At 40.8% G+C, this 27,089-nt stretch overlaps 1 protein-coding gene across 13 annotated transcripts in view; it reads right to left on the bottom strand.

Annotated features, from left to right (window-relative positions):
* Nucleotides 1-27,089, bottom strand: part of MPPED1 (metallophosphoesterase domain containing 1) — a 94,074-nt gene that overhangs the window by 30,422 nt on the left and 36,563 nt on the right. For 10 of the 13 annotated variants that reach the window (XR_002092020.2, XM_059726632.1, XM_059726634.1 and 7 more), the window contains 2 exons: nucleotides 24,553-24,734; nucleotides 9,257-9,482 (listed from right to left, as the gene is read on the bottom strand). Coding sequence is in view for 12 of the 13 variants with exons in the window: in XM_059726632.1 (XP_059582615.1) it covers nucleotides 9,257-9,482; nucleotides 24,553-24,734 (408 nt within the window). In the remaining variant the exon portion in view is untranslated. Of the gene's footprint in view, nucleotides 1-9,256; nucleotides 9,483-24,552; nucleotides 24,735-25,714; nucleotides 25,807-26,659; nucleotides 26,817-27,089 lie in introns of all 13 variants that reach the window. The other 3 variants (XM_059726642.1, XM_059726640.1, XM_059726643.1) reach the window with 3 other exon arrangements.

The following is a 27,089-nucleotide window of genomic DNA, read 5'->3' as shown; positions in this document are numbered from 1 at the left end:
TAATTGATGTGTACCTCAGTGAGTGTAAAGATTTGTACAAGGCATGGGAAAATAAACATTAGATGATTCATTGCTGGGAAAATGAAAGCGTGTCCCTCTCATGAAATGAACCTATAAATCTTTGGTACATTATTTTACTGACAGAGACCATGCTTAGTGAGGAATGAAGGAGACTATTATAACTTTATTTGTTAAGATGGAGAAGAAAGAGAGAAGGCACTGAAATGGAGACCCAGATACAGGATGTGACAGAACCAGAGGGAAGCTTAAAGCAAGCCTGACTTATTTTTCACTTTGTCAATTCTTTGGAACCATTTCCAGTTGTACATCTGAGTTACCATTTCACCTCCCTGTCCAATACAAAGAGAGTGAATGAATGTAATGTATTGGAAAACAGGAAAATCAGAGCTACAAACATAGGGCTAAATTCCACTGACTATCATGGATAACACCTAACATAAGGCAAGTAAGACTTGGCTCTCATAAAAATAATTACAGGTATATTGGTATACAACTTTAGCATCACTGCTACTTAAAGGCAGTGGGGATTTGTATAGTAAATGGCTGATTTTCCCTCCATGGTAAGGCTGCTTTGTGCTGTATTGGTAACTGACGTTAAGTACGAGTATATCTATATTGTTTCCGTGGGGCTCTTCAGACCGTCTCTGAAAAGTACTACTCCTCCCCCCACTGATGCTTTGTGCACTCCAGACCTAAAGACTGCCTCTGGCAGGCTTGAGAGCAGCAGCAGGGTAGCATCCTAATCGCCTCCATTCCAGGTTTGGACATGGGAAGCGGGAGTAGGTAGGTGTGGTTTATTTTTCTGTGGCAGCATTTTGAGCATTATGGAGGCAGCACAGGCCTCCCTTTGAGTATATCAAAAGTATGTTGTAGTCTATGACAAGAATGAGCTCTGTCACCCTCCTGAGCTTTGCTGCGCACAGCATGGGATTTAGAAATATGTGAAATTAACTTGTGCAAATAAAGAGAGCGGATAGAACCACATGTAGGATTTATAAGGATGACATACTTTGAATAAAATGCACAATTGAAAAAAAAATGCTAATTACCCTGGACCTGACATTCTCCCCTGCTTCCATGCTGCAGTATTCTACCTCAGTCAACGAAGCTGATTGTTTCTGTTAGCTGAGGATCAGGTCCACAGTGTTTTTCCTAACCTGGCTAATTTAGCCAGAATGCTAAGGTCAGCAAAGTTAGTACCTGAACAAAGAAAAAGATGTCTCCTTCCTTTACTGGATTCTCATTATCCAAATGAACAAGCAGTGACATAACCAGAGTAGGCTGACTGCAGCAGCTGCCCTGTGCACCACATGGGAGGGAGAGAAGAGAGGTCAGAAAAAAACATCTGTCACTGCAGCTGTACAATCATGCCCGTTGTGCAGTGGCAACCAAAAGTCATATGTGGCAGCTTCGCTGGGCTCCTGGCTGTGTTGTTACGCCTCTGAAATAAATCATATAAGAACTTCTGTGCCTCCCAGAAATCAGTGATATCATTATCCAATCAACAATCTTGAAGGGAGAGGCAACAATTTAAATTCTAAAGCAAGCTTCACACCAAATGTGTGTGAATGATTTTCCAGAGCAAAATCAGTCTTGGCACCCCCTCAAGTTTCTGGATGGCCTGTGACAAAAGGATGAGAACAATGTGTGCTAGTAATATGTAAATGCTATCAAAGGGGGAAAAAAAATCACAAAGACAGTTCCTTCCAAAGAATCCTAACCTCTACATCACAAGTGCTAAAGACAGTCCTGTACTAAAGGGTTTCTTCAAATTATCAAGAGCAGGGCTGTCCAGCTGGTGACTCATGGGCTGTATCCAGCCTGCAAAGAGTTAACATGCAGTCTGGGGGCTCTTGTCCAGCCACTGCCTCCCACATGTTTTTTGCTGCTGCAGCAGCTGGGGTCCTTAGGCTCCCTCTCCCTCTTTTGGTTTCTGGTTCCTGCCTCAACTCCTGGGAGCTGGGCAATGGGAAGGCATGTAGCAAAGGAACAGCTGGGATACCTGTGCAGCAGAGGGGCTAGGTTGCTAATGATGCACACGTGGGCAAAAGAGAGGTTATGTTCCTGTCTCTCTACATGCAAGCAAGGGAATCAGGCTGCTCCTGCTATATGTACAGCCAGGGAAAGCCAGGCTGCTTATGCTATATGTGTGGTTGGGCAAAGCAGGATTGACTGCAGGGAAAGCCAGTTTGCTTATGGTACACAAGAGAATTGAGCCGCTTGAACTGCGTACATGATGCAAGATGGGAGGAGGGAGAGAGTGGAGTCCTTCACTCTGTATGGGCAGTGAAATGGGGGGAGCTGAGATGCCTTTGCAGCAGTGGGGACTTGCTGTCCAGAAGTTGGACTGCCCTGACCTAAAGCAATAGCTTATCTAGAATAATGAACTTCCCATTTTCCACAGAGAGAGAAAAGAGAGAAAATGGGTTAGGGAAATGATGTAAAGCATTTTCTTGCCATACTACATGGCAGGATCAGGATTTAAGTTCATTAGCACCCCACTTAGAGCATTACAGAGTGGAATGGGGGCATGACAGGGCTTTAGTGGTTACACTGGGCTTATTCCCCCCCCCCGGGCCTTTTGTTTTCCTCTCTAAAATAGATAACCTACTGCCACAACTGGGCTTTCTATGATCGATGATATCTGATGATAAGTAAATCAAATGCGATGGAAACTCACATTTGGGCTGAAAATACCATAAAATGTGAAGGAAATAGCCTAAAATGTGAGGGGGAAATTACACTGAAGCTGAAAATAGCATAGCACTGTTCTGGTCTAGATGAAGCTCCATGTCACAATTTTGTGGCAACATTAGGGGACTAGATATAATGAGAAAAGTTATCATTCACTGCTTTACAGATGTTTTATCAAGAAATCTCCAAGAAACCCAATTCTTATCAGAAACTTGCGTGTTCATTAACTATATTAGCATGGAAAACACCATGTAATAACCCTGTGCCTATTTAGCTTAAGACATATTTCAGCTAAATACTACAGAAACCTTGTGTAGCAGAAAAAAAGTTATAGTAATGTCTAGGATCACACATGCAATGTACAGAAGTGTTGGGAAATGCATGTACAAATGCATCCACCTCTGGATTCTTTCTAATATCTCCACATTTTTTTCAAAGCATCAGTCCAAAACTGAACATAGTATTTCAGGTGAGGTCTTATGGCACTGAATAGAGCAGAAGAATTACTTCCCTTGATTTGCAAGTGGCACTCTTGTTAGTATAACCTAGGATGCTGTTGGCCTTTTTTTTTTTTAAATAAGAGTACACTAGTTTATACCCTGGCGTGTCTACAACTCCACCCAACTTGATATCATCCACAAATTTGTTAAACATGCACTTAATCTGATCCTCCAAATCATTAATAAAGATATTAAACAATACCAGATCCAATACAGACTCATTTGATACTTCCTCTCAATTCGACAACGAGCCACTGACAACTACTCACTGAGCATGAGATGAACCTTACAATGATTTTATCCTTAACTTGTTAAGGAGAACATAATGGGAGAGTGTCAAAATCCTTGCTAAAATCAAGGTATATCAAACCCACTGTTTTCCCCTTGTCTAAAAAGCCTGTCTTCTTATCATAGAAAAAAATTAAGTTGGTCAGGCATGACTTGCTCTTGATGAATCCATGCTGGCTTTTCCTGATCAATTTGTTCTCCTCCGGATCCTTTGAAACAGATTTCTGGAGGACCTGTTCCATGATCTTTCCAGATGTCAAATTCAGACTGGCTGGTCTGTAATTCCCTAGAACCTCCTTATTTTCTTTCTTACGAATAGCTACTTATCTTCCATTTATCCAGGACCTCATTTGACTTCCATGAGTTCTCAAAGATGAGCCAATGGCTCTGAAATTACCTCAGCCTTTAGTACTATAGGGTCCATCCCATCCAGCCCAGCTGACTTAAAAGCATCTACTTTATCTAAGTAATCCCAAAACCGTTCCTCCACTACATTAGGCTGTTTGCCTTCAACATTACCTTTGCTGCCAATTCTGTTTGTAGTTGACCCTATTTGTGAAAACTGAAGTAAAAAAGGATACTTCAGCCTTCTCTGTATCATCCATAACTTGGTTGCTTTCTGCATTCAGTAAAAGCACCTATGGTTTCTTTGGTCTTCCTTGTATTTCTGACATACTTGTATAATTCCTTTGCCAGTTACATCTCAAATTGTGCCTTAGCCTTCCTGATTTTCTTCCTGCATGCCTGTGCAGTACTTTCATACTGTTTCATAGTAATATGATCAAGTTTCCACTTTTGGTAGGATTCCTTTTTAAGTTTCAACTCATTGAAGAGATACTGGAGATGCACTTATGAGAGTAAGAATATGTTAAGTATTGACATTTTAAGGGCATGCATTCAAAATGGCTTTTTCCTGATTGTTAGTTATTCTGTATTATATTTAAGACAGTTAAAATTTTGTGTTACTAATAAAGGCCACAATCTTGCACCTTTAAGGTCAATATGAGCTTGGCATTGATTTTGATGTAAGCGGCAGGACTTTATTTTCTTTGTAATTAGGAACAAAGATAGACTGTTGGTTTACACAGAAGGTCAGAGTACTCAAGTGCTACTAAAAATATTAAATGCAAACAAATGGTACATATTGACTGGCAATATACACAAACTACTCAAGCTTTCATAGTTTGTTTTGAAACTAAAAAAAAAAACTTTAGCAAAAATACAACTTTATTCTGCAGTGGTTTAGGTTGTAGCCGTGTTGGTCTAAGGACATGGGCAGACAAGGTTCCTTGGGTTAATTTGATATCTTTTATTAGACCAACCCAAATAGTTGGAGAATAGTTATTAAGCAAGCTTTCAGGTTCAAAAGCTTGCTTAATAACTATTTAGTTAGTCCAGAGGACTGGAAAAGGGCCAATGTGGTCCCCATTTTCAAGAAGGGGAGGAAGGAGGACCCGGGCAACTATAGGCCAGTCAGTCTTACCTCCATCCTTGGCAAAGTCTTTGAAAAAATTATCAAGGCTCACATATGCAAGAGCCCAGCAGGACAAATTATGCTGAGGGGAAACCAGCACGGCTACATGGCAGGCAGATCGTGCCTGACCAATCTAGTCTCTTTTTATGACCAGGTTACGAAACGCCTGGACACAGGAGGAGGGGTGGATGTCGTATACTTAGACTTCAGGAAGGCCTTCGATACGGTATCCCACCCCATACTGGTGAACAAGTTAAGAGGCTGTGACTTGGATGACTACACAGTCCAGTGGGTGGCAAATTGGCTGGAGGGTCGCACCCAGAGAGTCGTGGTGGATGGGTCGGCTTCAACCTGGAAGGGTGTGAGCAGTGGGGTCCCGCAGGGCTCCGTCCTTGGACCGATACTCTTTAATGTCTTCATCAGCGACTTGGACGAGGGAGTCAAATGTACTCTGTCCAAGTTTGCAGATGACACAAAGCTATGGGGAGAAGTGGACATGCTGGAGGGCAGGGAACAGCTGCAAGCAGACCTGGACAGGTTGGACAAATGGGCAGAAAACAACAGAATGCAGTTCAACAAGGAGAAATGCAAAGTGCTGCACCTAGGGAGGAAAAATGTCCAGCACACCTACAGCCTAGGGAATGACCTGCTGGGTGACACGGAAGTGGAAAGGGGTCTTGGAGTCCTAGTGGACTCCAAGATGAACATGAGTTGGCACTGTGACGAAGCCATCAGAAAAGCCAATGGCACTTTATCGTGCATCAGCAGATGCATGATGAATAGGTTCAAGGAGGAGATACTTCCCCTCTATCGGGCACTGGTCAGACCGCAGTTGGAGTACTGCATACAATGCTGAGCGCCACAATTCAAGAGGGATGTGGATAACCTGGAGAGGGTCCAGAGAAGGGCCACTCATATGGTTAAGGGCCTGCAGACCAAGCCCTACAAGGAGAGACTAGAGAAACTGGACCGTTTCAGCCTCCGCAAGAGAAGGTTGAGAGGCGACCTTGTGGCTGCCTATAAGTTCATCGCAGGGGCACAGAAGGGAATTGGTGAGTATTTATTCACCAAGGCGCCCCAGGGGGTTACAAGAAATAATGGCCACAAGCTAGCAGAGAGCAGATTTAGACTGGACATTAGGAAGAACTTCTTCACAGTCAGAGTGGCCAAGGTCTGGAACGGGCTCCCAAGGGAGGTGGTGCTCTCCCCTACCCTGGGGGTCTTCAAGAGGAGGTTGGATAACCATCTAGCTGGGGTCATCTAGACCCAGCACTCTTTCCTGCCTATGCAGGGGGTCGGACTCGATGATCTATTGAGGTCCCTTCCGACCCTAACATCTATGAATCTATGAATCTATAAAAACCCTTCGTCAGGCTAAGGAAGTTTCAGCAGTTGGTGTGTGCTCTTCCTGGATGGAACACTTATAGACAAGGATAGAGTAATTAGAGTCTAATGAAGGCAAACCCAAAAAAATTAATCCATGTTCTCTAGCACCTGTCACCTTCTCTAAGCACTTTCCAAACATTAATTAACTACACCTACCTCAAAAGGTAAGCGTAATTATACTCATTTTTGCAAAAGGGCAACGAGACAGGGATTCCATGACATGGGTAGGAACATAAAGCCAGGAGACGTGACACACATTCTCCATTTTCCCAAAATAAGAAATTATTTTTTTTCCTACTGGAGAGGACACAAGTCAATACAGAAGATGAGATTATCATTCCATAAAAAAAAAAATGTTGTTTAGGCTGGAACAACAATTTAAGGTCTCATTTGGCAGAGCTGGTAGAGGGAGGCGTAAGTTCCAACAGAGGAAGCACCTTTCCAGCAAAAGCTCCTTGCACCCTCCAGGGACACTCTTCCAGGGAAACCAGGAAGCGTGGGATGTGGGACCTTGAATTCCAGTCACAGTTTCATAGACTATATACCAATGAGAGAGTTTCCAGAGAACCAGTGGGTTCCTCAGTTGTACTCACAATATGCCTTTTTTAACACCACCAATATTTGATGCTGTTACACTGACCCTTTGTCATATTCCTACAAATGAGGTTGTGGTCCTCTCATCACCTGTTATCAGGCTTCCTGGCTAAGGTTTCATCATCGGTGACCTCTGCCCTCCAGCACAAAGTGGAACAAGCCCTCAGCAAATTTTGCCCCATAGCAGGCTGGACCAGCACCTCAGACAACAACACCATACAACTTAGTTGACAAGTTCGAACCATATGGCCAAGACCTGTCTATGGAAGAAACCAATACATTAGAACCTAAAAGCATAGTAATAGGATGAATGAACGTAAATCAACATGGTTTTATAAAAGAAAGAGCATACCACAAAATACTACCTTTAGAAAATGAGCAAAATTAAAAAGTCAATGAACAATGGGAATGCATTAGATTTACATTTGTAGTAACATTGTTTAGGAGTTCATGGGTAAGAAAATTTTCCCAAACAGTTTTTACAGATTAGCTCAGGTACAGGAAATTCAAATGTTTTCCTTAAGGCTCTACTTACTGTTACTTTATAGGTACAATTTTGTTTTCATTTAATTTATCTTGTATTTAACTAGTCTTTAATGAGACTTTTGGTGCCTTACTGCCTGGGAAATTATTACTGACATTGGAAATATGGTGCTTGGTTAGGAACATTGTACTGAAGATACTCAGTTGCCAGACATATTGTAAACAGAGCATAATTACTGTATTTACAGTTGAACATCAAACTGGGAAGAGGTGCCAAGTGGCATTCTATAGAAGTTAATATTGGGACTGATACCATTTAATATCTTCCTTAATAATTTGGAAAAGAAGTAAATTGTACATTCATTGAACATACAGTAGACACAAGATTAAGATGAACTGCAACACAGCAGGTGTGGAGGTTGAAAAAACAGAAAGATTGGAGATATAAGAGAGAAGGGCGTATTTAAGTGGGATGCAATTTAATGTAGATAAATGTAGAATAATAAGCTTGGGGAAATTAACACCCAGCTCAAGCATTCAAATGGGAAAATGCCAATTTTCGTTTAAAAAATTTTCAATAGATTTCACAGTTTATTCACACTGAGAATTCACATTGGGGTATATGCATCAGGTCTGACAACTTGTTTGCTACATTCTAGCCTGATGTGATTTTTAAAAAGGAAGAAAAACAGATTCCACCCAAAACCTACCTTTTAAAATTCAATGTATTTTCTTTAAAATGTGTATATTCTGCTCATCATATCTACTACATATATAACGAAGTTGTAAGCTTCCACACACACATTCAGCAGCATGACATGTAGGGATCACTTGAAGGGGTGAGGTGGAAGTTCAGATGACAACATAGTTCAGGGCCTTGTCACATACTCACTTGCAATGAATGCAAATCACTGGCATATTGTGACATATTAAAGTTAGTTTGTGTTAGGAAAGAACCCTTACCTGAAAGGAGATAACACTGCAATGTCACGAATCTCCCTGCTTGCATTTTAACTGCACTTAGCAAGTGTTAAATTGAAAGTGTGCCAACAACTGCCCCAACTGCTAACTACTGTTTCTCCCTTGGCTGATATAGTTGGAGCCAGTGCTTTGGAAGCCATTGGACCACAGTTCTGCTTCTGCCATGGTCAAAATGTTTCAAGTGGCAGCATAGTGGAAGCTGGCACATGCAGCATAGTGAATCTGGAAAGGATTATTTGGCCACTGATTTCTTTTGATAAAAGCTCATTTTATTCCAGAAGCTAGCCAGCCTTTTGATGAAAGCTATGAATCTATAAAGTAAAACAACACGTAGAAGTCTAGCAGTTCTAGTTCTAAACTAAACTAAGAACAATAAAAACCCCACACCACAAAAACTGAAATCATCGCTCCATCAACTATATAATGTAGAACTGAATATGCAGAACACTGAATTTTAAATATCATCCACAGGACTGAAACTCTCAAGAATATATTGTCCACTAAAATTAAGTTGCATATATATATAACATATTCGATTGTAGAAAAGTGTTTTCTGTGTACCAAGTTAAAACTACGTAAGTTATTTCAATGGATCACTCTTGAGTAAGTGAAGAACACACAATCTTGTCCTGTTATGTATTTAATGATCCACACTCAAATGCAGTCAGACATTTTGCCACACAGAAGATTAGCTACAATATAAGAAAAAAAGTTTATAAAAGTGAATACAATTTGGTTAGGAATATAATAATCCAGTTATGGCTGACAGGTATGAAATAGCTGATGCAACAGCAATCAATGCTATTTTGTTTATTTATGTTAAAGGGCTGCTTACCAAGGGGAGCCATATATTCTGAATCCCCTCACTGTCACTTCAGAGTCCTGAAGATAGATGCAATTTGTTAGAAGAGACTGTACATTTTCATAGCTCTCTGGCTTCAGCTTAGATACAGATGGGAAGTAGTAAAAGTCCTGCTTGATTAAGTCTGCCATGAACTCTTGGTCAAAGGTCAGTTCATGATTTCCTGCTATTACAATCTTGTATTCATATGGAAGGCTACCTAAAATAATGAAAAACAGCAAATCTTAGTTTTCTTTCAGTTTCAGATACAAAAAAGAAACTCATACGAGTACTGTACTATATAACCTCTTAGGCATTTAAAAGACTGAGATCCATAACTGTAGCCCTCATTGCCTTAATTGGGTATGACACTCATGCCTCCAAGGTCAGAAGTTGACTCTTCACTTGCATAGGATCACATGTGGTCACCTGACATTAATTCTTAACCTTAAAATGGACAGGTCTTCAGTAAAATGTATTTGGTATTCCTTACAGGTATGATTTATCAAGAGGACAGGGTTTGGGTTTAAAGGGCATTGGGCACAACTCTTGATAATCAACACCAGTTCTTTTAAGGTGGCATTCTATTCTTTCCTGGCCATCTACAGGGCATTATTGGTACTTACGTAGCCAGAGATATTCTATTCCTGGGCAGGCAGACCTGCAGACATGGGTGACTATGTTTGGGCCCGCTGGGAGTTGGGGAACTCTCAACTTTCCCTGCAAATAGCTGAGTGCCTAGGGCACTCACCTAGGAAGCTGCAGGGCATGGGTTCTGAGTTCCCATTCACTCTGAGGCTTTGAACTGGGTCTCTCAAACTTCCTAGCACAGCATTCTCCTTTTGAAGCTGACAAGAGGGAGATATGTGGGGCAGAAGGAAGTGAGTAAGCCAGAAGATGCGTGGCTCAGTGGAGATTTGGAATGAAGACACCTGGTGTTCTAGCCAGGGCCATTGCTCCCAATGAGGCAAAAGCTGCTTCCCCTGCTTGCTCACCATCTTTTTTTCCCCCCAAGGACTATGTTAGTGGCTTAGCTTCAAAAGGAGCATGGAAGAAGGAAGCGAGTAATTGGTTCAAGCCCCCAAGATCTCCACGCAGTGCCCTAGCCACTGAGTTACAGGGCAAAAGAAAAGACACAAATGCACATCTGTCATTAGGTCTGTCCTAAAAAGTCAAGAATAAAATTACACACACATACCCTAGGAAATGTTTACGTATTAGGAGCCTGCTGTGACTACATGCAATAAACACCCCACATTGTGGGAACATTTGCAGCAAATAATGTTAACTAGATAGGTAAATCAAATCAGTGAACACTACTCAACAACTGGCTTGGGGCATGCACTGTAAAGAAGTGAGAACCCCCAGGTAATCCACGTGTGCACACTCAGATGCGTTGCATGACATCTGCACTGCAACAGAAAATTCCTACCAACCTCCAAACAATATTCCCAGCTGGATCCTGTACTTAAAATCAGGGATCACCACTCGTAAATATCCCATGTCCCAGCTACATTATCAACCTGTGTGTGTGCATGCACATGCACATGCATGCTCACACACATGCACGTGCATGCACACACACAGGTTGCATGTGCACATGCACACACACACAGACGTTGATATTGTAGCTAAAGTGGACCTACATATATGAGCATCTATTAACTAGGTACAGCAATACTAGTATCCTTGACAAACAGAAGGAAATTGCATGCCATGGTACTGTTAACAATTCCATTTCTATTCTGTTTTCTAAATCTTTTCCAGCTCATCTGATCCATCCATCTAGAAGCCAAGAACCTGTATGAGCTGGTTATAGTTGTTGCTTCCACTAATGTATTTATGTCATGTTGCTGTCTGTGGGTGTTACTTAGGCAAATTAGCAAATTACTCTAAATGTACAGTGACATTTATTATAGTAGCAATCTGAAGCACTGCTGCAGTTACAGGTCTGTCAGATTTTCAATTAACAACTCTGTTTTTGATGAGTTTGCAGCTCAGTTTTTTATTTTCATTCCATACCCAGGTAGTACTTGCTACATTTATCTTCTCCCTTCATCCCAGCAAAACTCACTTCTTACTTAGATTAGGACATGACTAAAATAGCTAATTTTTGCTGTTTTTACACACTTTGGTTGACCTTACAAATCCTGTTCCTACCATGATTTACAGACAATCTTAAATTTTCATGCTACCTACTCTTATTGTATACAGTTAAGCACATGAAGAATTAGGGCCTATTTTGTATAGAAGATCCTGACTGTATAAAAGACAGAAGAATGCTGGTAGGTTTAGTATAGAGGATCAAAGCAGTGAGATTGACTGAAATAAATGTGCTGACTGATTTTGATATAGAGAGAGAGAGAGAGAGAGAGAGAGAGAGAGAGATCTATATCTATATATATATAAATGCCTACGGAATCTGTGCAAGAACAGATGTGAGTGTGCTGGTGAGTGGAGTGTTCCTTTCTGCCCTAAGTCTAACATGTTATAACACAAATGATAAGTTTAGGGCAAATGTAGAGGCCTTCTTGGTGCTGAATATTGTACACAGTACTCTGCCTGATCCTCTTATTTCTGAGGTAGTGGTAAAATTCCCCTTGTTTTTATTATGTACAGAATAAGGCACTGAGCCAAATCCCATAAAGTGCCCTCTGCCTTTTAAATACCCTGCCTTTTTTGTTTTGTCATACAAAACAAAAATAACAAATTTTTGTCACAAATTTCCATGTTAACCATTAATTTAAATCAGCAACTTTCTAACCTATACACATCTCATACTGAAATTAATCTGAAGGAAGCCCTTTCAAATCTTTTAATATAATTCTTATTATTTTTCTTAATACGTTTTATTTAAAAACATATTAAATATTAGGGATACTTAAAAAACACAGCAAAATAATTTCAAAAAGCCTGAACCATTGATTTAAGAAAAAAAAATCCTCACTAGGTTCTCTATGAAAATGAATGCATATTCATCTGCAGTTAATTTGGAAATTAATCTAATCTCATAGCTATTGAAACATTTGCATAATATTTTTTTAATTTTTGAATCTTTGACAAATCATTATGCCGTTGTACAATGCCTAACATTTCCATCAATAAGTAAGGTGAATTTATTGTTTTGTATTTCATGTTTTAATTAGAGGTGCAAACTTTGAGAGAGACATTTTGGAAAGTATTACTAACTGGATGTTCCGACTCTAACCCACTGCAGATAAACAACTGAATAAGATGTATCTGCTTAAGGCACTAAAAGCTTTTCTTATTATCTACTTAACAGGCTACATCCCTCCCTGCCTGGCCATCTGGGCAGTTATTGCCCAGAAGATGTTCCCAATGTAGTGGTCTGCTTTGAACTGTCAAAGCATGTCCTCCTGGTCCCAACTGGCCAGGAGGTCAGCCTCCAACTGGGCCCAAGGTGCTAGCTCTGAGCAGGCTCCTCTGCATGGGTCCTGCCACTTGCCTCCCTAGCAGGAATTCTGGTGTTCCCTATTTGAAAACTGAAAAATCCCTGATAAAAAATCCCAAAGTCACTGTGTAAAATACCCTAAAATCCATGTTCCTCCACAATTAAAACAAAAGACCATTATGTATAAAGACAGAGCGAGACAGAGAGACAGCGATCAGTTAGGCAATGTTTTATTGATATATCTACAGTGTTAAAGCAATTTGGAAGCCTACCAGTGTCTCTATCATCATAATAAAATTAATTCTAAATACCTATGTTTTGCTGTTTGCCTTTGGTTTTACCACAGAGCAGTTAGAGCTCCCTGTGACCCCTTCACTAACCAGGATGTGAGGACAGCTGCCCCTGCAGCCACAGCTCCTGCCAGCAGGTCTCATCCTATCTGGCAGCTAAGCACACGGGTTGTGTGCTGGGGGGATGTAGGGTTTGTAGAACGGGGGTGAGAAGAAGGGTGGGAGGATGTGTGTGGCTGTGGGTGGATCATGGGGAGACTGTGGGGGGTGGGGCTGCTCAGGAGGGTTGGGTCCCCTGTCCCCTGCAGGGCACAGACCCCCTGCACAGATGATGGACTGCCCCCCCCCAGGGGCTATGGCCTCCCCCCCCCCGCAGGGGCTACCACCCCCACCTCAGGGCCCATGTGCCCCACCCCCGCGTGTTCCCCCAGTTCCACAGATGGGTCCCGTGCCCGGCGTCACCCCTGACTTGCAACCCCAGACCCCCAATGGCTGCCCCGCCCAGCCCCAGCCCCCATTTGCACCCCCAGACTTCCCGATGGCTGCCCCACCCAGCCCCAGCCCCCATTTGCACCCCCAGCCCCCTCCCCCAATGGCTGCCCCACACAGTCCCAGCCTCCCAGCACTTAAAAAAAAAAAAAGCCCCGCACTAACTGGCAGGAACAGCAGCAATCAAGATCACTGGGGCCTCATGGCTGGTATGTAGGGGTTGGGGGTCTGGAGGAGGGGGGAGGGAACCATGGGGCGACCCCCACCAGCCCCAGCCCCCACCTGCCCACGAGCTCCCCCATTGTTACGTGCCCAGCCCCAGCATTCTGGCAATGATATAAAAATAGAAAAATGCCCCGCACTCACCGGCAGAGTCCTCCCACACAGCACAGGGAAGTGGAGGGCAGTGGGAACTGGCCTGGGCCACCTGGCACCCGCACTGCCACTGCCCCATCGCATAGGTGTAGCTTGGTTTGGCAGGATGTTGCGTGGCTCCGCAAGCTGTCAGGCAGCTGGGGCTGCTGTGGCTGTCACCTGGGACCCAGCACCACTCAGCCCGAGTGGCCCCAGCTACCCGAGACAGCACGCAGAGCCGTGCAGCGCCCTGCTGACCTGGGCTGCACCTACACAATGAGGCAGTGGCAGTGTGGGTGCTAGGCAGCTGGGGCCAATTCTGACTGCCCTCCACTACCCTGTGCTGTGTGGGAGGGCTGTGCCAGTGAGTGTGGGGCTTTTCTTTGGTTTTTTTGCCAGGATGCTAGGGCCCGGCAGGACAGCGATGGGGAAGCTCATGGGCAGACGGGGGATGGGTCTGGGCGGGGCAGCCATCGGGGGGTGGCTCAGGGGCAGGCAGGCAATGGGGCCAGCAGGGGTCCCTCCATGGTTCCCTCCTCCAGCCCCTCCCATCCCCTACTGACCAGCACAGAGCCCAGGTCCAGCTCCCTGCAATTGTCATGCTGCCTGCTCTGCATGGGCAGGCAGCATGTTTCAGCACCAGGGCGAGGGCCAACCATGAGATGCTGTGGCTGGCCACCAGAATGTCTCTGTGGAGGACCCAAGCCTCTGGTTGCTTCAAGGCACAGTCCACCCTGACCTGCTTTTTTTCCGTGGGATATTTTTTGACCCCTGGATATCCAGGGGTCTAATTTTGCCCCCATGCTGCACATTTGCAGCATGGGGAATGCTTTTTTGTTCCCTCACATGCCTCTTGCAGCGTCTCAAAGGGCTTTGAGACGCTGCAAGAGGCATGTGCGTGCTCGTCTGTATTGGCCAGTTGGTGCTACTGTTTGGCTCTGTTTCTATGAAGGAAGCTGACCTGGGAGTAGCATGGGAACATTAAGTATATAAATAAATTTGAGACAGTATACTATTTTTGTGAGAATTCTGCACATAGAGACAGGGCAAACTATAGCCCTTACTGAAACTGAAACACTAAATAGAGCACATAAGAAACAGATATGCAACTCAGGAATGCCATAAAGAAACATGTATAATAAGATACACTGTTGGACTTTTACATACATTTATACCTAGAAGAAAAGGAGAAAGTATGGAATTTTGAGAAATTACACATTTTTATAATTTCTTATTTTAGACTGCAAATAATTTTGTCTCAGCCCGAAGATCCCCAGGATCTGTGCAAATGAGATGCTTCTTCTGGCTGCCAGGCACCATACATTGTGCAGTAGAATTTCTGGCTAGAGACAGAAAACAAAAAGTCTCAACTGTTTTCTGTAACAAAAATATTGTTACTATTAAACTGAATAATTTTGCAAAATAATATCAATTCTCATGAAATGTTCTGTGAAAAATTAAAACAAAATTGTATTTAAAATTTATTTTCAGAAAAAGCAGAAATTTCATTTTTTTATTTCAATTTTTTTTCAAAACAATTTGAAAACCTCTGGGGGGGATTTTTTTTTTAATTGGTTTTGTTCAATTTCAAACCAAAACAAATTCTGAAACATCCACATTACCTATGAAAAGGAAGTTCCAAGTGTTGACAAACTCCAAAACTAGCCACCGGATTCTAGGACTCCTCCTCAGCCACTTCTAGTACCCCTAGCCGTGGAACAATGGAATTCAAAGCTGGCCCTTTCTTCAGCTTCTTGCAGGGGTAGTGACTGAAGGTGGAAATGAGAGCTCAAGATCTCCCAGTTTGCCTACTCCTGCAAATCACCTTCCTTCTCCCTCCCCTTCTTCCTTCCCTTTTATTAATGTATCCCTTACACACATAAGAATGTTAGAAGGACACCATCCTGCACCCAAGCTGCTTAGGTTCTACAAAAGAATAGCTTTCTATACAATGGATACCACCACTAACTCTCATAAATTCATTTATTAGACAATAGGGATCTTTGATATTTGAAAATCCAAATGGTTCATACTTGATTCATGTTTACCTGAAAAAGCTTATCCTCCCTCCTTACTAACATTTACACATTCTTTGGTGACTCCAGCAGAAGTTAATCAGAACGTATCTTATCCTGTCTTCGCTTAATACAAGGATTTGCTAATACCTTTGGTAATATAATATGTGGGTAATTGTTCAGTTGGTAACATTTATGTTTATTCTTTTCATTGCAGTAGATAACTAATTAAGAAAATCAACTAAATATCTTTTTTTTTTTGCATTTTTGTGTGTCAATTACAAAATTATTACAGCAGTTTTCAAACAGCAGTAGAACCTTTATATAGCAAACATAATTTTTACAGAATAACTTGAACTGCTGTTTAACTATCATTGGAACAACCAACTGCATATTTCAAATTACTGAACAAAATTTGGGATCTTTTTTTCCTATTTCACGGTATTGGAGTTCTTCCTAACTATACTTCTGTGTATTTAAAAAGTCATCATTTTATTGGCAATCCTTTTTTAAGTTAGACAAACACTGCAAATAATCAAACAGTAAATGCAGTGTGTTTATATTCTAGATACTGCCTATAGTAAAGTGTTAGGAGTCTTTACCAGTAACCCATTTTTTTTCTGCATATACAGACTTAAATCTGTATCACCTTGCAGTTTCAAAAAGATATATGCAGACTTCTAGCAGCATCTGTGCTTTGCTTTTTTTCTCTAGGTATTGTGATGAACAGAACCTGGAAATGTTTTAGTATTCTCTAAAAGCAACAACAGTCTTACAAATGCCTACTTAATGCTTTCCCACCCCGTCTCATTTGAACCTTTTAGAATGCAGCAGTGAACGATACAGTAAAAAGACCATTACAACTATCACAGATTGCTTTTTTTTGTGTCTCTTTGACAGTTCTGTGTTTAAACACAGGCTAATGTCTGAGAAATTTACATTAACATACTTTTTCTATGGTGTATAATCTGAAATAACATTGTAAATGAATGTTCCTCCTTAAGTCAGCTGTAAACTGCTAGAAATAGCCATCTTTGCCACATAAAAGTAGGCAATTAAATCAAACATTCAAGTTACAAATGAATGTGCTTTTCTCTAAAACCTACATCTGCAAAATGAACATTTTTAAAATGCATAAATATATAAAAATCAAACAAGAAAAAAGAAGTTACAGGAACATATGTTGGAAAATATTAATACTAATATTCAAATACATATTCCTGAGTTTAGTTGCATGTACAGTAGATGGGAAAACTTATTGATAAATGAAATTAACCTCCTTCCAGCTTAGAAGAGTTATGGCTCTTTATTTAACTCAGTTTTGCCTATGCAGATTCAAGGCAAGTTCCCCCTGTACAACATGGCTTATCCCCTAAACCTGAAGGTGAATTTTACCTTGTAAGAATATTCTCTTTATATTTAAGCTATAGCATGGAAATTTACCACTATTTCCCTTTTTGTACTAAAAAAACCCCTCAGACTCTTAAAAATTCTTATTGAGGAGACCATATTTACAGTAGCTCTTTTTGCCCTTTTAAAAAAAATCTACTTTTGGTTTATAGCATGTATCTGGGAATAAGGAAAGGAAAGGACATAGAGAGCTTTGTAAAGAAGTAACAATAAAAAAAAACTTTAAACTTCCTTCAAGGATTTCTTGACAAGTTGATACAGATTCCAATTCAGATCCAACAAAGGTGCTTTCAGTGTCTCCCAGGTTTCATTTTCTGCAATGGAAAACTATTAAAGGGTGTGTCAGTAGATGCAGTGCACACCATTAAGAATAATATTTAATATTTATGTATGATACTTCATGGCATGCAGTCAAAGCACTTTACAGACAGCAACTAATTATGGCAAATGGGTATTATCCCATTTTACAAAAGGGGAACAAAAAAAACTTCCTGTAATTTTCATAAGCAGACAAGGGAGTTAGGTGCACAGTTCCCACCAAATGGAATATGGGTGCCTAGCTTCTAAGTCCTTTGAAAACCCCAGCTAGAAGCAGCAGCAGACGCAGAATTAGATTCTGAACTTCCTGCCTTTGTTGGTGCCTCTAAACCCCACTGCCTTTGTGAAGAAACTACAGGAAGTCAAAGGAGGTGGTAAAACTGAATGCAAATCGGGAATCAGAGCCAGTGTTTTTAATAGGAATCCTAAAAAACAAATCGATACTGAGGGCATAAAGATGTCAATAATTATAGAAATAATTATTAGTAATTTCTATTGAAAGAGATGAAATAATTTTGCCTTCAACCATTCTAATTCACACGGGTCCAAATCCTATGCTGCAACACAGCTACTTTTCCCCTTAATGCAAAACAGCCCTCATTTTGTGGTCAGTTATGGGGAATAGCCAAATGTAAGATGGAGATACTCTGGCATATGACATATGGCTTCCTGATGCTGATATAAGAAGCATAGCAGGAAGAAACATGTCATGGCCCAGGTTCTTTAAATTAGATCTTGTTGTCTTTAATGTCTTACTGATCCCTTGGCAAACAGTGCAATAGAGGGACTCAGGCTGCTCTAAGTCCCAAGCATGACTGGCTCAGACCAGAAGATCAACTCTGCACGCATCTCTCCTGATCTGCGCTATCTGCTTCTTAGCAGTAGCTAACAATCTGAGCCACTGTACACTAAAGAAGTGCAATGAAAATCAACATTTTTTAGCATGCCCAGTCTTTTAAAAATGACATCTGTTCTAAATCCCTATACAGCTCAGTGTTTCTTACTGCATTTCCAAAGCCATTCTTTTGTAAATAGATAATTAGTACTTAAATACTCCTTTCAAGGGGCTTCTACATTAACATAAAAATAGTGTAATTACTGCTGGTCAAAATGGCATGACTACAATTTATAAATTCTAATCTCTTTTGCTGCTCTGAAGCTGAATTTCTCTCTCAACAACAAATTTTAATGTCTTAAACATGAATATTATTGCAACCTAAAGTATGAAATACCAGTAAAAACAAGAAAGAAAATATCCACTGTCACTGAATAAGATTCCATATTACAGAAGAACTTAAAACTATTCTAGTATGTTACTTTCTTTGATGAAGATCTCTATATTATACAAAAAAATTAACACAATATCAGCTACAGATTAAAATTAGCTGACTTTGATCTAAATAATAAGGTCATAAGCATTAATAGTGAGTCATCCATAGTGAGTCATACACTAGCATCATTGCAGTAAGGTAGGCATTTTAATTCTAAAAGCATTATTGAAGAACTAATATTTTGTGGAATAGGGTAAATTTCACCTTTTGGGATGGAACTTCAGACTTCAGTTCACATCCCTAAAGTACATTTATGTTGAAAAGTCTGATGAAATTCAGTTTTGCCATTTTAAATATTCAAATAAAAATAATGCCTTTGACATACAGGAAAACACATTCGGAAATAATGAAGCTCTGAACATTTGAGAAGTTGATCTTTTAAATCTACACCCAACAATCTTTTAAATCTACACCCAGGCTTCAGATGCACTTGCATATACCGGTATGGGCACAACTAAAGCATTAAAGATAGACCATTTAGTTCAAATTCCATGAATGTAACACATACAGCTCCACAGTGGACAAAGGAACCTGGAGTGTGCAATATTTGGAAGATAGTAAGGTAGGCTGGGTAAAAAAGGCAGGCAGCTGAATCAGACAGGCTTTTTCAAAAGCTGCCATTAAAACAATGTACATATGTGAATGTGTATGCGTACGTACGTATGTAGGGGTGGGGAATTGAATTTGATAACTACACTAGGGAGCACAGCATTGGATTTGTTTCATAAATCATCTAACAAACTTTTGCATACTGAATAATCATCAATAACATCAAAAAGAGCACAAGGGACAGCTACAGTGTATACAGCAGGGGCAGGCAATTATTTCGTGTGGAGGGCCACTTGATGAGTTTTGGTGAACTCTCGAGGGCCACATGGGTATCCCCACCCCTTCAGTTGCCCCAACTTCTGGTCGCCATTTTGGAACCGGAAGGCCCGCCCCCTGACCCTTGCTGCCAGAAGCCCTGCCCCTGACCCCTGACCCTTGCCACTGGAAATCCCTCCCCTTGCACAACTTATCAGGTAGCAAGGGGTTGCGATCTCTCTAACTTCCTGCCCCAGCAGTGGGGTTTCAGGGGCATCAGACCTCTCCCAGAACTTTCCCCCTACCTGTGCCAGCTGATCCCAAAAGGAGGAGGCTCTGCTGCCACTTCTGCTGGCCAGTGCCAACCCAGTCGGGCTTGCCCCATCCCCAGTGGCACCTGGTAGGCTGGCTTTAGCTGTATGCTGCTCCGGATGAGACTGACCTGGCCGGGTCTGCACTGGCCAGGAAAAGCAGCATGCAGCTGAAGTCGGCTTTCCACATGCTGCTGGGGACAGGAGGAGCCCAGCCAGCTCTGCACAAGCCAGGAAAGGTGGCATGCAGTTGAAGTCAGCTCCTCACATGCTGAGGACGGGAGGAGCCCGGCCGGGTCTGCACTGGCCAGCAGAAGTGGCGGCGGAGCCATGTGCTGCTCGGGATGGGACAAGCCCGGCCGGAGCAGCAGAGGCTCAGCTGCACTTTCCCCCTGCCTGTGCCGGTCAATACAGAGCAGCACACGGCTCCACCGCCACTTCTGCTGGCCGGTGCTGACCTGGCCGGGCTCCTCCTGTCCCCAGCAGCATGTGGGAAGCCGGCTTCAGCCGCATGCTGCTCCGGATGGGACAGGCCCAGCCGGGTCTGCACCAGCCAGCAGAAGTGGCGGCGGAGCCGTGTGCCACTCGGGACTGACTAGCACAGGTAGGGGAAAATGCAGCTGAGCCCCTGCTGCTCCGGCTGGGCTCATCCTGTCCCGAGCGGCACATGGCTCCGCCACCACCTCTCCTCCCTGGTGCTGACTGGGCCGGAGCTGAGGCCCAGCTGCTGCTTCCCCTCCCCAGTGCCAGCCCAGCCCGACTCTACATGGCCCAAGCGGCACGGCACGGGAAAAGCCTGCCCAGCAGCCACTTTGCTGGGCTTACCTGCAGGGCAGGGCCCTTTCCAGTCCTGTGCAGCAAAGCAGAAGGTGGCCCAGACAGTTTCCCCTCACCAGCGCCACAGGTTCTGGCCCAGTCCCCCCGCACCTCTCAAGCTGCAAACATGGCCTGAGCCAGGGGCGGGGTGAGGCCAGCTGGGTCAGGCTGAGGTCAGGGTTGGTTGCCTCACAACCAGAACCCAAGGAAACAACCTAAGGTGCTGCAGCCAGTGGCTAGTACTGCTGGAGGCTTTTAGAGAGACAGCCACCATTACATGGATTTTGAAGGGGCTCTGTGGGCCAGAAGGAAGTGCTTGGCAGGCCAGATCCGGCCCACGGGCTGTATTTTGCCCACCCCTGCTATACAGGATACATAGTATGCAATGTTAAAAGCCAGCTTAACCAGTCTGCAATATAAGCTGGTGTATATCTAGGCACATCATCGCTTTATTCTCAAATGCTGCAAGTGGTGTCATTTTTCAAATGCTGAACATACTGAAAATCCAACGCATGTTCATGTTGCCCCCTGACCAATCACTGAAGGCAGGATCAGAAAGTTTCCATGGACTCCTGACCAACCACCAGGGCTTGCCACACCATTGTTACATACGCTGAATTTCAGAAAGTACTCTGGGCTTCAGAGTTTGAAAAAACACTAGAATAAAAAAATGGAGGTGGGAGCAATGAGAGAAAAATAATATGGGTAAAAATAAGAGGAAGAGGGCAAATTAGAGAGGGAGGGGGAAAAGAGGCAGAAAGGGTTTTATACTCTGCTTCATCAAACCACGCCTAGTCATCATACCACTTGAGCACATTAAGCATTAACTTCAGTTCCATTACATTTTATTGTAAAATATACATCACATCATGGACAGGAAGAGGAAATTTGATGCCGAGAAGAAAGAAAGTTCAGAAGAAGCTATTGGATTTGATAAGATGAACTTAAAAAGATCAGTGTAAGGTGAGGGATGGCTACAGAGAAAAACGAGAAAGCCAGATATCCAAGTGGGAAGGGAAAAAGAGGGAGTTAAGAAAGGAATGCATACAAGAGACCCAGACATAAAGGTGAAGTGGGATTTGGACTTTTAGTTGATGAACAGGTGGAGCTAAGGGAAGAATTTCTGAAGAGAGGAGAAACTATACTATGTCTGAAGAATGATGGGAAGGAGCTAGTCAGAGGGATAAAACAGAACAAAGATGAGAGAGAGGCTAGGATGAAGGAGGACACTCCAGAGGAGACTTCCCGTAGGCTGGTAGAGCAGGAGAAGAGATAGGAGAAGGTAAAAGTTACACCATATGCCATCACTTATTTTTTATAGAACTTGCAAGATTCTGGGTGCACTGGGAGGAGGGGAAGTTTGGGAAGGTAGAGGTCTGTTGGTTTCTGGATGTAAAGTCAAGGAGGAAAGAGACATGAAATAGGCTTGCAAAGACAGCTGGATGAGATTTTGGTTTATTTAATGATATTTAACATACAAGAAAAAAAAACTTATTCAATTGCTTCAAGACATGTTGGCAGATATTTAAAATATCAAAATAACCTCCCCCCACTCTCCCTAACATCAATGGAACCTTTAACAACAAAGGAAATAGCCAACAAAAGCAAAATAAGAAAAAAATCTCTACCTCAGACAAGCATAGGGTGCAATTTTAAAATATTTTTTTTTCAGCAAACAATATACATTCAGGAACACCAAAAATTCTTGTTAAAAGGTATTAAATTGTTCATTTAAAACAAAAAGGCCCCCAGAAAATGTAAATAATGTAAATAATTTATTTTGATATTTTATACACTTTTATTTTTCACACACAAAATTTCTTTCATTTTACTTTTTAAATTAATAAATATTAATTCTTTCAGTTTGTCAAGATTGAAAGAAAATGTCTTTGAACTGAGTGAAACATTTTATGATGACAAATCAAAGATAAACATTTCATTTTATGTTAAAACTTATTTTTACATCAAACAGCTATTTTAAACTTTTCAGTTTTCCAAAATCCTACAAAAACCACAAAAACAATCAAAAGCCAAACATCAGGATCCACACAGTCAACACAACTCATCCCTATCTACGTGTCTCTTCAAACAGATAGGCATTAAGTATGCCTACTGGGAAATTCAAACTATTTTAAAGCAAAGTGGTAAAAGAAAACCCATGCTGAAGCATGGATATAGAAGGTGCCCAGACAAACCTCCCTTACCTATAAACTGAAGGGATTTCAGCTTGAGGACTTCTGTATGTTACTGAGATAGCTGTGAATAGCACAGGGGACAAATGATCTCCTAGGCAGTGAGAAACTAAGCAACGATCCACATGTTCTGTCCCCTCTCACTACCCACTAACAATACTTCCACCTCTTTCTATGCTACTGGCTAGATACTGATTTTATGTAAAACAAATAATCACATTGTTTGGAATAGTTTTTGTGTGCTATTTTCAGTACATTACAATAATCTGTTAAGATCCACAAAAGGTAATTAAACATCGCTATATGTTATAAAATTGTTCTGGAATGTTTGAGCGTAGAGATCAAGTAGTGAGAATGATAACAAATTTAACACAAAATTATCTTGCTTGTTATCTCTCTCCCTTGTACACCTTAACATTTTTCCTTAATCAATTATTTTTATAGAAGACTTATTATTGGGCTTCCAGATTCAAATACATATTTATTAGTATTAGCCTGCCAAAATCAGGATGAAGGCTTGCTTGTAAATATTTGTTTAAGCTAGAAAGCCCTGATATTTTTCTTATTGCCTCTCAATCTCCAGACTTCTATCAGTTTTATGCTGCTTTTACCCAATTTCACACTGGGAAATGCTGAAGCTCATAGCTAAGATAGGAAAACATAGGACAATATAAGTAAAAGGGCAAAAAACAATGCTTTAAAATGCATGCTTTGTATAGAAAGTTTTTTTGTTTTTCTTTAAGGGGGGGGGGCACCCTCCTCTCCAAAGTTTAGATAATCCAGTACCAGAAAAAAAAAAAATCCATATTTGTTTCAAATCTAAGCACTAGCCTGGTAGGAACAGACACCATAGGTTTTGGGGGGATTGTTTGTTTTTGTGGGGGGGTTGTTTGTTCTTTGGGGGGGGGGTTGTTTTGTCTGGATGCAGTGTACACTTTCCAATTTCCACTTTAATTCTCTTAAAGAACATATACAAAACATGTAAATCACCATTTGCTTGCCCAGTGGAACAGAATTTCAGTAATCTATGCCAACAGTTGCCTACAGAAGGCACCTACATCTGGTCTGCCACATCCAAACAGTAACCACAAACACAAGCTTTGCTTTGTTTGGAATTCATCGCTACAATGCAGCTGAGCATCGGATAGAAAAAACTATCAGCCTCCAGGGTTAAACAGACAAATGTTTTAGTCGCAACAACTTTTTGTGGGAAGGCAAAGCCATAACAATGAATATAAGAGTTTTTATGCAAATCACTAAAGGCCTAGTGACTTAAATTGAAATAACATCCCTAATTGCTTTAATGAACATTTTCCTGAGCTTAAGGATGTAAAAACAGAATGGATGTGTTGTAATGTGAATTTTACTTCATCAGCTGGAATAAAAAAACTTTTAAGAAAATCAGACTTCTAAATGTTTCCATTTAAATCTGAAGGTAAATTAATATTCACCATTCCTGAGAGCAGGATGTTTTACTGGGGAGCAGAGAAGTTGATATATTCATTAAATCAAATATACTTCTGAAATTGCATGTAATTTAATACTTACCTAACCACTCATTGAATTTTTTAACTTCACTAGGAAGTCCCAGCTCAGTAAAATCACCAGCATGTATTAAAACATCTCCATATGGCATTTGGATTGGATCAGTTCTTGAGTGAGTATCAGAAATACAGACAAACCGGGTATATCCTGGAGGCTTGGGAGCATCATGGGGTACAGGATCCACCCTGCAAGAAATGCATCACAACAAGGTTATAAAACAGAATTATGTACATTCCTTTCATTATTTATCTTGCAATTCCCAATACTTTTTTTTTCTCATAAAAGATGGCATAATCTTCAAAATGGTTGTGACAGGAGTCACTTATTAGAACAAAGCAACCCTAGTAAGAAGTGTAAAAAAATTGAAGTTTACACCTCAATTTTTCAATATTTTGCGGTACAGGCATTTGAAGAGACCATGAGAAAAGAAATGGAAAGTACTAGTAATAACTGAAACAAATACTTATGAATAAATTAAAGGTATACCAGTATCAAAGTTAGAGACCATCCTGCATTCATTGTTTAAGTATGATTATAAAGTATGCAGAGAGAAGCTTTATTTAATAGATAGATAGATAGATAGATGTAGATATATGTATATGCATGCATTTTCTATTTATAACACGTGCCTGCAAGTTATATAATTCCAACAAGCTTAATTAGCACGTTTTTGAGATACATTTTAGTGTGTTAATGTACTAGAAGAGAAGAACTCTACTGACAGCAGCTGTAAATGCACATTCAGACCTAACTATTGTCAGGATGAATATGGCAACTTTCTGGGCTTAATTACGCTAAGTAGAATCAGATGCAGTGAGGACTAGTGCTACCTTGTATTTTGTCCAATATTAAAACTCAAAACTGAGAAAAAGAAACCACTTATGAAATTTGCTTGTGATTTAGGAAAAAGAGACTGGGAGAAATCTTCTGCATTAAATATTTTTATTTTCAGCCCACTAAATCCATTCATACTCACCACACATTTCTTTAAAATATAAACCTATAGAAGCATATATACCTAACTGTACCATAGCTCTAATTCCAGTGAGAGAATTCAGGTGGAGCAAAATAGAAACATGTGAAATTAAAAACCTTATTTTTAGCAGTTTTAGCTCAGACAAAATTAAAATTCTATATCAACAATTTTATTTTTTATTTTTTTTACCTTAAAGAACAAACATCATACATTTAGGTCTTGTTGTAATGTATCATTTTTTCCCTTCCATTTTTCCCACTTGATCTGTTTCCTTTCTTGCTCTAGTTTTTAAATGTTATTTAGGAAAAAAAATTAAAGACCGTTATTATTAATGAGAATAGTCATGTAGCCATCAGGACAATTTTCAGAATACTCTGTGAATTGGGTTAGAATTCTACTGAATTTAAGTTTGACGTATGGATAAGACATTTAACAATTTCACCTACTAGTGGGAGAGTCAGGAACAGAATTTTGTTCAAATTGTTAAACAAAGCTTACAAAATTTCTTAGCAATTTTTAAAATCAATTAAAAACTAAACATATGCATCAATTCTCTTTGAATTAATTTTTAAAATTTCATTTTAAAGCCATTACATCAATAAGAAGGCACTAACAGTTTGTCACTTCATTTGTACAGTAGGGGTTGGGTTTTTTGTTGGTTTTTTTTTTTGGGGGGGGGGGGGGGGGGAGGGAGAGAGAGGCAGGGTTTCACTATTAAATCCAGACAGCAATAACTTTTTAATGATGGTACTGCCCACATGCCTTGTCAGTTTCTCATCAGAACATAAGCCAAAACTGGGGCATGAAACACAAAGGGAAAAATATGAAATCATATGCTAACCTGATCCTTGGCTGCCCAAATTCTCCCTCATTCCCCAATAAAAAAGTTATTGAGTATCTCTCAAGTATGCCATTTTAATTTAGGGACACTTTTCTATTATAAATGGTAGTTAAAAAATGTTTCTCAGGGGTTCACAAGTATTAGCACAAAATAACTGACATGGTCCACACTGCTAGCTCCTTAAATATACTTTAGCCAAACAAAGCCCAGTGAAGCAGTAACTTGTATGTTAAGTAGCAATATACATTTTACATGCTCCTTCTCTGAAGCTGAATAAAAATAACCAAACCTACCATGGCAATCCCTGCTGCACACAATAGGTATGCCTTTTCCTCATAGTTCAGAATTTTTGTTCATTTTGAGAAAAGTGTTTTTTGATTCAGCCAGGATATGTGCAGGTTTTCAATATCATACAAAGCGCCAAAGGATTTGTAATGGGTGAATGAAGTTCTTATAAGTAAATAAATAAATAAATAAAAACAAAGAAATGAATGAATAAATACAATTTGGACGAGTGTCAGCGGAATGTGCACACATAAAGCTATGTACAGTGAAAATTGTTTTATGACAAATCAGATTTACATTTAAATTTTATTTAGATTGTGTAGAAAACAATTCTTAACCAGATAATTATGTGTTTGAATAACACCCTACTCAATGGAGAGCCCCTCTGGTAATCCATGAACTGCCTGCAATGTAAGTGAAAGCAGAGGAATGTCGTCT

The sequence above is a fragment of the Alligator mississippiensis genome, chromosome 4, assembly GCF_030867095.1.
Source record: "Alligator mississippiensis isolate rAllMis1 chromosome 4, rAllMis1, whole genome shotgun sequence".
Lineage (NCBI taxonomy): Eukaryota > Metazoa > Chordata > Crocodylia > Alligatoridae > Alligator > Alligator mississippiensis.
The sequence above is the reverse complement of the archived record's forward strand: the minus strand, read 5'-3'. Positions and strand labels throughout refer to the sequence as shown.